Source organism: Staurois parvus, unplaced genomic scaffold (genome assembly GCF_062004578.1).
Source record: "Staurois parvus isolate SC_StPar_1 unplaced genomic scaffold, SC_StPar_1.0 ptg000550l, whole genome shotgun sequence".
NCBI lineage: Eukaryota > Metazoa > Chordata > Amphibia > Anura > Ranidae > Staurois > Staurois parvus.
The window spans coordinates 3,205-17,527 of NW_028318346.1; the positions used below are offsets into that span (position 1 = coordinate 3,205).

The 14,323-nt window shown below is 43.3% G+C and overlaps 1 protein-coding gene across 1 annotated transcript in view; it reads left to right on the forward strand.

Moving 5' to 3' along the window:
• Positions 1–1,725: 1,725 nt before the first annotated feature.
• The window catches only part of CUL5 (cullin 5), a 79,824-nt gene continuing 67,226 nt past the window's right edge, over positions 1,726–14,323 (forward strand). The window contains exon 1 of the mRNA XM_089691112.1: positions 1,726–1,844. Coding sequence (XP_089547238.1) covers positions 1,821–1,844 — 24 coding nt within the window. The 5' untranslated portion in view covers positions 1,726–1,820. The remainder of the gene's footprint in view (positions 1,845–14,323) is intronic.

The window sequence follows — 14,323 nt, forward strand, 5'->3', positions numbered from 1 at the left end:
TCACATGGGGGGCAAGATCTGGGGGCCCCCTTATTAAAGGGGCTTCCCGATTCCGATAAGCCCCCTGCCCGCAGACCCCCACAACCACCAGCCAGGATTGTGGGGAAGAGGCCCTTTGGGGGGGAGCCCCCCCTGCCCCAAAGCACCCCCCATGTTGAGGGCATGTGGCCTGGTATGATTCAGGAGGAGGGGCACTGGCTCGTCCCCCCCTTACCTGACCTGCCGGGCTGAATACTTGGATAAGGGTCTGGTATGGATCTTGGGGGGGACCCCCACACCATTTTTTTTTTATTTTGCCGTGGGGGTTCCCCTCAAAACCCATATCAGACCCGAAGGGCTTGGTATGAACAGAGTGGGGACCCCACAACGTTGTTTTATTTATTATGGTTCCGGTTTTTAAATGTAATTACCGCTATTTTTTTCTTCACTATAAAGGCTGTCACTTTCCCCCAGCTAAAAGAACGTTTCCTTTTAGTTTATTTCCCCTAAAAGAAACAAGGTTTCCTTTAACTCCAGGGAAAGTGACAGCTAATTCTGTGAGCTATAGTGAAGAAAAAAAAAGGCAGTAATTGCATATAAAAATTGGCACTGACATACACTTCATATTGCGAAAAAAAATTGTAAACCGAGGCATTATTTTCAATGGATTTTCATTCGTAAACCAAAAATTATGTTAACCGAGGAGTGTGTAAACCGAGGTACACCTGTATACATGATTCTGCATTTCCGTGTAGGGGGCATGTGCCTGCTGCTAGTAGGTATCAATCACCAGGTCCCAACCAATGGTTCATTGTCAGGACTTGACGATCGGTGGAAACTCTGACAGGAGAGAGAACTGTGAGTGTAAACAACACAGATCTCTTCTGACAGTGGGGATGTGCTGGTTTTCATCTCCCTGCAAAGCAGATCAAAACCAGCACGTCCTCTAGTAAAACACTACACAGTTAACCCCTTTGATCACCCCACGTTAACCCCTTCCTGCCCAGTGTCATTAGTAGTGCCAGTGCATTTTATTAGCACTGATCACTGTATTAGTGTAATTGGGGATGTCAGTGTCAGTTAGTTCCCCTCCAGTGTCAGCACTGCACGCATTCTGACACTTAACTATCACCATCGCGCCATAAGCCGCTGATCACCACCATTGCTAGTATAAAAAAAAAAAATTCCAGTATTTATACCACCACTCGTAGATGCTAAAACCTTCACGCAAACCAATTAATATACACTTGTTGGGATTTTTTCTACCATAGACGTAACAGAACACATTTTGGCCTAAATTTATGAACAAATTTTTTTTATTGGATGTTTTATAGCAAAAAGTAAAAATATGTATTTTTTATTTTAAGTTTTCAGTCTTTTTTCATTTATAGTACAAAAAATAAAAGAAAGCAGTGATGATCAAATACCAAAAAACTCTATTTGTGTACACTGTTGCATGACCGCGCAATTTTCCAGTTAATGTAGCACAGTGCCGAATAGCAAACAAATGGCCTGGAAGGGGGTAAATCTTTTGGAGCTTAAGCGGATAGGTAAACCTTCCTTCCGCCCCTTAGCCCTGGCCTGAACTGCCCCCCCATCTGTGCTTTAGTAATGTCCGCAGTGTGTACAGTACATCCTCCTCCATTCTCCCCTCCGAGTTGCTCATTTCCCGCGCTCTCTTCGCCCTATAGCACACCAGAGCACCGGACAAGCATCACGAGCAGAGCCCGCGGTCACGTGATCGGTCCTGGCCGGCTCGGCCTCGCAGATCTCGCGGAGTCCTGCAGTAGGCGTGAGCGTGAAATCTCGCGGGATCCGGCGGGAGGACAAGTTGAGGGAATATGGCGACGTCTCATCTTTTAAAGGTAGGGAGCACTCCTCCTTCATGGCTAGTGACCGTCTCCTGCGGGCGGGGGGGACATGTCTTCTCCCGCTACATAGCAAGGCCTGGGTTCTGTCCCGGCCCCAAAGCTGTGTTTTAGGGCGGCCTACGCTGTCCATCACCGGCTTCTGTACCGGGAGAGTCCGTTGCTGGAGCCCCGGCCCCGTCTGTCACTGGAGCTGTCAGTCTGTGTCACCGGCTTCCGGCACTGATACCAGGAACTGTGCCTGCAGCACTGAAATATAGCAGGCCTTCGTCACTCACCTACAGTTGATATCCACCACCGATGCATAGATCTATAACACTGACATCCACCACTGATGCATAGATCTATAACACTGACATCCACCACCGATGCATAGATCTATAACACTTACATCAGAGAAGGAAACAGATCTATAACACTGACATCCACCCCCCGATACATAGATCTATAACACTGACATCCACCACTGATGCATAGATCTATAACACTGACATCCACCACTGATGCATAGATCTATAACACTGACATCCACCACCGATGCATAGATCTATAACACTGACATCAGAGAAGGAAACAGATCTATAACACTGACATCCACCCCCGATACATAGATCTATAACGCTAATGTCCACCACCGATACATAGATCTATAACACTGACATCCACCACTGATATATAGATCCATAACACTGACATCAGACAAGGAAACATAGATCTATAACACTGACATCCACCACCGATACATAGATCTATAACACTGATATCCGTCACTGATACATAGATCTATAACACTGACATCCACCACTGATATATAGATCCATAACACTGACATCAGACAAGGAAACATAGATCTATAACACTGACATCCACCACCGATACATAGATCTATAACACTGATATCCGTCACTGATACATAGATCTATAACACTGACATCAGACAAGGAAACATAGATCTATAACACTGACATCCACCCACGATACATAGCCCTATAACACTAATGTCCACCGATACATAGATCCATAACATTGACATCCACAACTGATACATAGATCTATAACACTGACATCCACCACTGATACATAGATCTATAACACTGATATCCACCACTGATACATAGATCTATAACACTGATATCCACCACTGATACATAGACCTATAACATTGACATCAGAGACTGGTACATAGATCTGTAACACTGATATCCTCAACTGATACATACATTTGGCACACTTACATCAGACACTGATACATACACCTATAGCACTGCATTCCACCATTGACACATGGCTCTGTGTCTGTTGTCTCCAGCACTGATACATGACTATGTCTTTCTAGTATCCAGCACTGATTGTTGGTCCTGTGTCTCTAGATTTCCGCACTCATACATAGCTCTGTATCTCTCATGTTATCACTGATACATGGCTGTGTCTCCATTTTCCAGCACTGATACATAGCTCTATCTTATATGCCTCCTGCATGTGTTTCTCTCCCCTTTCCTCCTTGTGACAGCACTGGTGCTTCACCATCTGCTGCTCAGTCGCCCAGCGCTGTCACAATGCAGTTGGTAGAAACTGCTCATCAATATGTAAGCTCTACATAGAAACAGCATCCTTGGATCATGTGATAAAATCCTTAATTGCGTGTGTCATGTATGATAGAGAAAAAATAGCAAGTAATGAAATCTATATGTTATAGTTGTGCTCCAAAAACGTTTGCACACCCTGGCAGAGATCGGGAAATGTTGGCATTGATATTGAAAACATGACTGATCATGAAAAAAAAAACTCTTTTATTCAAGGATAATGATCATATGAAGCCATTTATTATCACATAGTTGTTTAGCCTATCACCCAAATGGCCCTGACTAAAAGTTTACAAATATTTGACCTTGCTACAGACACACAAGGTGACACACAGGTTAATATGGCAATTAATGGTTCATTTCCCACATCTGTGGCTTTTTAAACAACTTCATCTTTGGAAGATTTACCCCCCTTCATTTACGCAGCTTTTACTTTGTGACTGCCTATCACATTTCTTGAGGTGCTAAAATGCCAGGGCAGTACAAAAACTCACCAAATTACCCCTTTTTGGAAAGTAGAAACCCCAAGGAATTTGTTGAGAGGCATGTTGAGTCCATGGAAGATTTTATTTTTTGCCACAAATTTTTTGGAAATGACAAAAAATTATTTTTTTTCTACACAATGTTTTTATTCAAATTATATATTGCTCATGCATGCCATGGGTGCCAAAATACATTCTGCTTCTCCCGAGTATGGGGACACCACATGTGAGAGACTTTTTGGCAGCCTAGCTACATACAGGCCCCCAACATCCAATTACCACCTCCAGGCCTTCAAAGGGCATATTTCCTCATGCCCCTTCCGCACTACCTATAGTACAACCCCCCCCCCATGACCCCTTTTTTGGAAAGTAAACACCCCAAAGAATTCGATAAGAGGCATGGTGAGTATTTTTCAGATATAATTTTTTTTGTCACAGGATTTTGAAACAGAAAAGAAAAAATACATTTTCCATTTTCTTTCTTCGTTTTCCAAAAACCTGTGGCAACAAATGAGATCTGCAAAATACTCACCATGCCTTTTAGCAAATACCTTGGAGTGTCTACTTTCCAAAAAGAGGTCTTTTGGGGTGGTGCTTCTACTATCCAGGGTCAACATTAGAAGCTTACGCCACACACCACCCACTCTTCTAACCACTAAAAGACCAAGCCTTTTCTGACACTTTTTGTGTACATAAAAAAAACTTTATTGCTAGAAAATTAGTTTTAACCCACAAACACATTATATATATATATATATAAAAAAAATTTTTAAGCAGAGACCATAGAGAACCAATAGTCCCCTATGTGATGGTATATGAGTGACAGGTCCTCTTTGTGAGGGGGGGGGCAGTTTGTGCAAGGAGGGGCAGGAGAGGAGCAGTGTATATAGTGAGGGAGCAGTGTATACACTCAGGCTCCCTCACTGGCTTCCGCTAATATGACAATGCTGGTTTTTAAATGTAATTACCGGCTTCTTTTTTTTCCTTCACTATAGCCCCTTTGTTTCCTTTAGCGGCGGGGAGAATGACAGCTCCTTCTTGGAGCTATAATCAAAGGGGGGGAAAAAAGCCAGTAATTAAATTTAAAAACCAGCAGTGACATTAAGCGGTAGCTCACTGTATACACCGCTCCTCTCCTGCCTTTAAACTGCAGATATGTTTCGGCTGCTGAAATTTCAGTGCATGCCTAATATTGCCCAATTGATAAAATATAAAAGATGATGTTATGCAGAGTAAATGGATACCAAACATGACATGCTTTAAAATTGCTCACGCTCGTGCAATGGCGACAAACTACATACATTTTTAATAGCCATAGATGATGCTTTAAAAGCCTTTACAGGTCACCACTTTAGATTTACACAGGAGGTCTAGTGCTAAAATTACTGCCCTCAATCTGACATTCACAGTGACACCTCACATGCATGGTGCAATCTCTGTGTATATACCGACACGGGACCACTGCTTACCTTTGCGTGTGAGTACAGGGATGGGGGCGGGATGAATTTTATTTTTAATTATTTTGATTTTTTTTTTATTTTTACACTGTCCCTTTTCATTTTCTTTTTTAAATCACTTTTATTGTTATCACAGGGAATGTAAAAATCCCCTGTAATAACAAGGCGGGAGAGCCAACGAAAGCGGAGTGGTGGAACTTCCCACTGCTTGTAAAAGTGATCCAGTGGCTATTTAGTAGCAATGATTGTTTTTAGATGAAAAATGACCACCATCTGAAAAAACCATACCTGGATGATACCTGTAACTGCAGGCATCATTCTGGTATAAGCACTCAAAGTCCAGTGATGTACCAGTACGTTGCTGGTTCTTGTTGGGCATATGCAGTATATTGCCTAAAGTATTGGGACGCCTGCCTTTACATGCCAATGAACTTTAATGGCATCCCAGTCTTAGTCCGTAGGGTTCAATATTGAGTTGGCCCACCCTTTATGGGAATGTTTGCCCATTTTTCCAGAAGCGCTTTTCTGAGGTCAGGCACTGATGTCAGACGAGAATGCCTGGCTCGCAGTCTCCGCTTTAATTCATCCCAAAGGTGTTCTATCAGGTTGAGGTCAGGACTCTGTGCAGGCCAGTCTGGTTTACCCACCCCAAACTCGCTCATCCATGTGTTTATGGACCTTGCTTTGTGCACTGTCATGTTGGAACAGGAAGGGGCCATTCCCAAACTGTTCCCACAAAGTCCAAAATGTCTTGGTATACTGAACCTTAAGTCCACTGGAACTAAGAGGCAAAGCCCAACCCCTGAAAAACAACCCCCCACCATAATCCCCTCTCTGCCAAACTTTACATTGGGCACGATGCAGTCAGGCAAGTACTGTTCTCCTGGCAACTGCCAAACCTAGACACATCCATCGGACTGCCAGAGAAGTGTCACTTCAGAGAACACGTCTCCACTGCTCTAGAGTCCAGTGTCGGCGTGCTTTATACCACTGCATCCGACGCTTTGCATTGCACTTTGTGATGTAAGGCTTGGATGCAGCTGCCCGGCCATGGAAACCCATTCCATGAAGCTCTCTATGCTCTGTTGTTGTTCTAATGAAGTTTGGAGGTCTTTAGCTATTGACTCTGCGCACTCATGCGTTTCCTTTTACGTGTTACGAGTTGCTGCTGTTTCCAGTTGCTTCCACTTTGTTATAATACCACTAACAGTTGATCGTGACATATTTAGTAGCAAGAAAATTTCACGGATGGACTTATTGCACAGGTGCAGCCTATCACGGTACCATGCTTACACCCCAAGCACATCAAGCTCGATTTTGAAATCGTGCGACTTACAGTGAAGTCGCACAATTTCAAAGTCGTGTGAGATGCTGATTTCAGGTGCGATTTGTAATACATCTGACACAGATGTCTATGCAAATCGCACCAAAAGTAGTGCATGTAGTACTTTAGAAATCAGTGCGGCTTCGACCAAGTCACAGCTGCACCAATATGACCGCTGTAATTGCAGACAATAGGGTGCGACTTGGCATGCTATTTGCAAGTCTCATAGCATGCAATTCGCATGTCAAGTCGTACCCGATGTGACCAGGGTGTTAAAGTGTTACTAAACCCAGGACCCTGTATTCATTCTATCTGGTCTCCCACAGTACACCGAACATGGAAATGCAATTATTTTAGTAAACATAAACGGCTAAATACCTTTTCTCATCAGCAGCTAGAACAGTCTTGTGACTTCTATCAGTGTTCAGCCAAGCACTGATTAAAGCTTGTAGGAGGAGTTTTCTTTCTGCTTTAGGAGGATGACCTCTGTCTAACCAGTGCTGATTGGCCTGACTGCTGATCACATGCACTTTTTACACAATGCAGAGGATTAACCCCTTGGGTTCCACAGTGAGTATAACAAGCATGCTTTACTGTATATAGAGACTGATCTTACTGTTGTGGGTTTAGTAACACTTTAAATTCACTGAGCACCTGAGAGCCATTCTTTCATAAATGTTTGTAGAAGCAGTCTGCATGTCTAGGTGCTTGATTTTATACACCAGTGGCCATGGAGGTGATTGGAACACCTGAATCCAGTGATTTGGAGGGGTGTCCCAGTACTTTTGGCAATATAGTGCATGTAACAGCAGAGAACATGGGCATATGATGAATCTGGTCTGTCGATCAATATGACCGCGATTAATTTTTTCGTAATGCCCATGTTGAGGGTCAGGCCCAAAAAAGTTTTATATTTGGAAACCATTGTAGGTTTCCATGTGAATTGTCTGGCAAGAGCTGAATTTGGGCGACCGGAGATGTATTGTTGTGCGTATAAATTGCTTTGGCCCACAATCAATTGATACATATCTTCCGTGAAAATAGCGGAGGGGCTAAATGCTAGTGCTGAAGGCGAAAAGGGGCTGATCCTGCTAACACTGCATTTTTGGGGACACTATACTAAGGAGGCACTAGTATAGTTCTGTTCATGATCAATATATTGATCCGTACAAACACTATACTAGTAATGGCAGTGATTAGCGACCTATAGCGTGAGTGTGATAGTGTGTGGGCAATGTAACGCTAGCTGACCCTGGCTGGGAGGGGCGCTAACTGGCCCTGATGCTATCTGATGTCACTAGTGGCAGTAATACAATGATCAGTAAAAAATTCTATTTACTGACACTGTACTAATGGCACTGGCTGGGTGACGGGGTGATTAAAGGGTTAAATGTGCTCATCTAATGTGCGTGTGAAAAATGTAGTACTTTGACTCAGTGCGGTGTTCTTTCTTCTCTCCCTGGACTGACAGGGAGGGCAGAGGGGGGTGCATGTGCTCTCACATCCAGAAATAGAAATGGGGGGATCATGGATTTTTTTTTTTTTTTTTTGCACTTTGCATTGCAGGAGCAAAAAGATTATTGGGCCTAGCACAGCTCTCCAGGAACAAAAGCAAAGCTGTTATGAATCAGATTGATTCATAATAGCTTTGCGATAATGGGATTGCATAGTGATCACATGATCACCGGTTCTAGATTTCTGGGATTTATGTTCTGCTGTGGACTGGTGGGCACAGCGGGGACGGGGGCGCCCCCCCTGTGTTGGTACAACCTCAGCGACGTACGGGTACATTGCTGGTCCTGTAGCTGCCGCTTGTTCGCAGTACATTGTGGGCGGGTGGTCTTTAAGTGGTTAAATTGTCCTGTGTATAAATAGTCATTGAGTTTCTAAGCTCTCATATGGATGTACTGAGCCATGGGGAGCAAAAAAGAACTGTCAAAAGACCTGTGTAACAATGTAATGGAACTTTATAAAGATGGACAAGGATATAAAAAGAAATCCAAAGCCTAGAATATGCCAGTCAGTACTGTTTAATCACTTATAAAGAAGTGGAAAATTTTGGGATCTCTTGATAACAAGCCAAGGTCAGGTAGACCAAGAAATATTGCATCCACAACTGCCAGAAGAATTGTTCAGGATACAGACAAAAAACAAGGGTAATTTCAAGAGAAATACAGGCTACTCTGGATGCTGTGGTTGTTTCAAGGAGCACAATATGATGATACTTGAACAAAAATTAGGTGCATGGTCAAGCTGGCAGAAAGAAACCTTTATTGCACCAATGCCACTGAAAGGCCTGGCTGCAATATGCCCAACAACACCTTGACATGTCTCACAGCTTCTGGCACACTGTAATCTTGAGTGACAAGACCAAAGTAGAGCTTTATGGTCACAACCATAAGAGCTAAGGTTGGAGAGGGGTCAACAAGGCATATAGGGACAATACCATCTCCACTGTGAAGCATGGTGGTGGATCACTGATGTTTTGGGGGTGTGAGAGCTCTAAAGGCATGGGAAATCTTGTGAAAATTGATGGCAAGATGAATGCAGCATGTTATCGGAAAATACTGGCAGACAATTTGCATTCCTTTTGTATGAAAGCTGTGCATGGGACGCACTAGGCCAAGTTGAACCTCCAGTGGTTACAGCAAAAAAAACCTGAAGCTTCTGGAATGGCCATCACAGTCTTCTGACCTTAATATCATTGAGCTACTGTGGGGAGATCTCCAATGTGTACTTTTTACAAGACAACCAAAGGCTTTGCATGACCTGGGAGGTATTTCGCAAAGACAAATGGGAAGCTATACCAAGAATTCAGGGCCTCATAGACATCTATTACAAAAGACTGCACGCTGTCATTGATGCTAAAGAGGGCAATACACAGTTTTAAGAACTAAGAGTATGCAGACTCTTAAACAGGGTTTATTTCATTTGTTTACTTGTTGCCATGTTTTGTTTTATGATTGTGCCATTCTGTTATGACCTACAGTTGAATATGAATCCCATAAGAAATAAAAGGTATGTGTTTTGCCTGCTCTCATATTTTCTTTAAAAATGACCACACTGTATATTACCAATTCTCCAAGGATATGCAAATGTCTTGCTAGTTCACCCCCAACCCTTTATACTCACAATTTTTGTACTGCTCTTTGCAAAATATTCCATGCTTCCTGGTATTTGGGAGGTCTGACATGCAGCTCACACAAGATTTGTAAAACGTGATCCAAGGGAGGAACAGAGCGGCAGGAGAGCAAGATTAGAAAAGGGAATGGGCTTTCAATAGACTCACTTTGCACTAAATGGGTGAGTGCAAGTGGCCTGGAGAAAAGTGAGATCAAGGGCTCGGCTATGCCATCTGGAAAGTTTCTGAATTGCAACACTAGCTGAGCAGAATTGCAAATCTGTAATGAAGTTAGGTTACACATACTGTATGTATTTTTTTCTTAAACTGAGTACGGAGCAGTTTGCCGGGAGCTGTGTTGTACATGGCCTGCTTTAAAGCCATATTTGTCTTTTTCATATCAAATTTAACAGAACAAAACATTAGCAATAATAACATGTACAGTTAAATGAACATGCAGATATCACAGAAGTGGAGATGATCCATGTGGGTGGATGAAAGTGATTTCATACAACGGGAATGAAAGGATCAATAACATATTACGGAGATATGAAAAAACATTGTCTCAAGGGGGGAATCCCCATGTGGGACTTATGAAACAAAATGAAATAACTCTGTATAACTAAGAGTATAACACAAACGAAGAAAAAAGATAAAGTATAGAAAGAAAAGAGAGAAATTAGATGTAGAAATCATAAAGGGCAAGAAGAGAGAGGGTCGGGAGATGGGAACAGCAAAGGCAGGGTCAAAGAGGCCTCCTACCAGGACCCCACCGGAATGACCCCGCGGCCCGTCCACAGGCGAGGGCCAATCGGCGGACATTTCAAAATGAACCGGGGTAGCAAGGCTCAACTTCATTAGGGCAAGACGGGAACACATATCTCAGGGAGTTGAAAAGGAGGAGAAATGGAGCCAGATCGACCACAGTAACTTGTGTTTATCATAAGTATCATTGGCAAACGCCAGCAATTCCTCCATATGCTTGATATCATTAAGCACAGAAACCCACATTGGAAGAGGTTGGGGGGGGGTGGTCGTTTTTCAAAAGAGGGGTATTAATTGGTGGGCCGCAAATAGAAAGAAATGCAACAAACTTATCTTCTGTGCTGCTAGTGAGCTCGGTAATATGAGAAGGGGCCAAGGACTCACCATAGATCCTGTTATATACATCAAAAACTTGACACCAGAATGGTTGTATTTGGTCGCAATCCCACCAAATATGGAGCTGCGTACCGACAACTTTAGTACAATGCCAGTAGAGAGTTCTTTTCCTACGAATAACAGGAAATAGACGATTTATGAGTGAAATGTAACGACATGGACCAGTCTTCAGCCAATATGTCTTTACCTAGGTCTCGAGCCCACGCCTTAGTATAGAGAGGGAGTTTGGAATGAAGAGCATTGTGTAACACTTTGTAGAGGGAAGCTAAGACATGTCTCGGCGGTTCAGAGTACAACCGCTCAAACTCAGAGAGTGGAAGATGAATGTAGGAGGAAGAGTATAAGTGTTTGCAGCATGAACATAAATGTAAAGTGGTCTACCAGTCCCTAGGCCCACCTTGAAGAAGTGGTAGGCCCTATCAAATAGGGGTGATAAGGGAGAGGGATCAGATGATAAGAGTGTGATGACACCCTGTTTACACCACAGCCGCAGTACAGCCACAATGGGGACAGAACGGGGAAACGCCAAAAGTCATGGCGATAACTCCATGGCAGAGTGTGAAGATCAACCTGAGATAGATCTTGTTCTATCATACAAGAGGCTTTACGGTAGGGTCTGGGGAACCAGTCAAGCATCTGAGCTAGTTGCGTGGCTCTATAGTATAGCTCAAAGTCAGGCAAACCCACTCCACCCCCGAGTTTTGGGTAAGTAAGTAACCTATATTTTAACCTTCAGAACCCTCGGCGCCAAATAGATCTGATCGAAAGAGATCGTAGAGAGAGAAAAAACTCCTAAGCACAGAGATCATTACAGTCTGGAAAATGTACAGTAACTTAGGTAGGGTATTGATGCGTCCGAACCAGGGCAAAGCTGAAGCGCCCCATGAAGCCAGATCTTTTTGGATACTTGAAAGCAGGGGTAAGTAATTAAGGGAATATAGAGCATCAAGATCGGTAGGAATCATGACCCCCAGGTACGTAATAGCCTTTGGTCACCATTGAAAAAAAAATTAAAGCGTAGATTCGCCAACACATAGTCAGGCAAAGAGATATTCAAAGCCTCCATTTTAAAGATATTAAGTTTGAAGTTACTAAATAACCCAAATCTGCGGAATTCGTGGAATAGACTAGGGAGTGAAATAAGTGGCTGTTGAATGTAAACCAGAAGGTCATCTGCATATAGGGATAAGATCGAGTCATTAGCTCGTATGGCTCTCGCAAGATGTTCCATCACTAAAACAAAGTGAAGAGGCGAGAGGGGGCAGCCCTGTCTAGTCCTGTTCGATATGGGGAAGGGCGAAGAAACTACCATTCACCAGGACAAACGCCGATGGATGAGAATAGAGGGACATAATCTGAGCAAGGAACCACGGACCTAGACCTGTTCTAGCGTAAGACGTAGAAAGCACCAGTCAACACGATTGAACACCTTCTCAGCGTAAAATGAAAGGAGGCAAGCCTTTAAGCCATGTTGCTTGATGTAAGAGATAAGATGGATTGTTTTAGAAGTATTATCCCTAGCTTCTCGCCTGGGAGCAAAGCCAACCTGATCATGGTGGATCAAAGTTGGTAGGAAAGGTGGTTCGCTAGAAGTTTAGCAAAAAGCTTAACATCTAGATTAAGTAGAGAAATTGGGTGATAGCTATTGCAAAGAGAAGGGTCTTTGCCTGGCTTAGGGAAGACCGAGATATTGGCAGACAAAAAGGCTGGTGAGGGCACGTTCAAATCGGTGATAACATTAAAAGCTTGGGCTAGAAGTGGGGCCAGTTGGGTGGAGAATGTTTTGTAAAATCTAAGGGTAAACACTTCTGGGCCTGGGCACTTACCAGTTTTCAGGGCCTTAATTGCCCCAAGAACTTCCATAATCGAGAAGGGCTCCTCTAGATCCAATGTGTCCTGAGCATCCAGAACTGGCAACGCCGTCTCCACAATGTATTGGGACATAGCCGGAAGTGAGGAAATGGAAGGAGCGTCAGGATTTGCCGAAGACAAATTATAAAGCTGGGAATAATAATGCTCAAACACGGAAGAGATTCCTTTGTTTTGCTAGAGTTTGGCATTGTCAGGCGCCCTAATATGCTGGATTGGCCGACAGGACGGTCGAGGGTGGAGTACACGTGCCTGGTGTTGGCCACATTTATTAGCTAGGGAGTAATGACTGTTGCGTGCTTTGTCACGTGCAACAAGGGAGGAAGAATCTAAAAGTTGGAGTAAGTCTCTACGAGCGTTAGATAAATCTTCCACAAGCACTGGTTTCAACATGCATTTATGGGAGGATTTTAGACGCGCAATGAGTGAAAACAGCCAACGCATCTCTGCCATTCGAGCCCTTTTTCAAGCGAGGGCCATGTTTAATAAGAACCCCTCTAAGAACACATTTAATGGTCTCCCATTGAGTAAGGGAGCCTGTAGTGTCCAATGTGTGAGCAAAAACAAAGTCTTGGATAGTCTTCGTGACCTCCGTGGTACATAGGGAGTCTTTGAGCAAGGTATCATTCAAGCGCCACGAGAAGTGGCATGAAGACGACGGTCGATCTCGAATTGTAAGATGGATTGGGGTGTGGTCTGACCATAAGAAATGACCAAGAGAGGATGAAGTTGGGTAATCTAAAAAAGACTGTGAAACAAAGAAATAGTCTATATGGCTGTATGACGTATGGGCTCCTGAATAAAAACTACAGTCGCGCTCCGAAGGGTGTTGGATACGCCAAACGTCCACTAAGTGCAGTTCATGCAAATGTGACTTAATTTGAAATAAGACCGATGGGGAGAGAGAAGATTTACCTGCGGAAGTGTCTAGGTCTGGAGAAAGAGCAAGTACATGGCCTGCTTTAGTAATCATTGCAAGGTTGTAGTTTGATGCAATGCTGCACCAGTAGCCGAAGAACTAAATTATTAACTAGGTTCACAACAAACTTTTTTTCTCATCTGCCCAGTGTCCTGATGTTATATTGAAATAGGTTGACATGTAATGCAGGTTAAAGGGTTTCTGACATCCTTTACATTCGCGTCTCTTCTGAACTCCAGAACACTCCTAATTTAATGCTGAGTAACATCCAAGTACTGTTTCTGTGCTTTCTCCCAAAGAAAATTGGCACTTGTTGAGCTCTTTGGATGTTGCAGTGGATTTGGATTAGTGAAATTGCAGAGTCTAAGAGCATAACATGATATCTGAGACTGGAAGTCCAATTTTTCACTGAAAGCAGAAAACCATTCAATGGGGGAAAATAAGTGGGTTGATGACCATACTAGTTATAATCATAACCAATTCTGTTTAACCCCTTGGCTGGTTTACCATACAATTATCGCAGTCTCTAACTTCAGCGTGTTCAAGTAAGCTTTAACAAA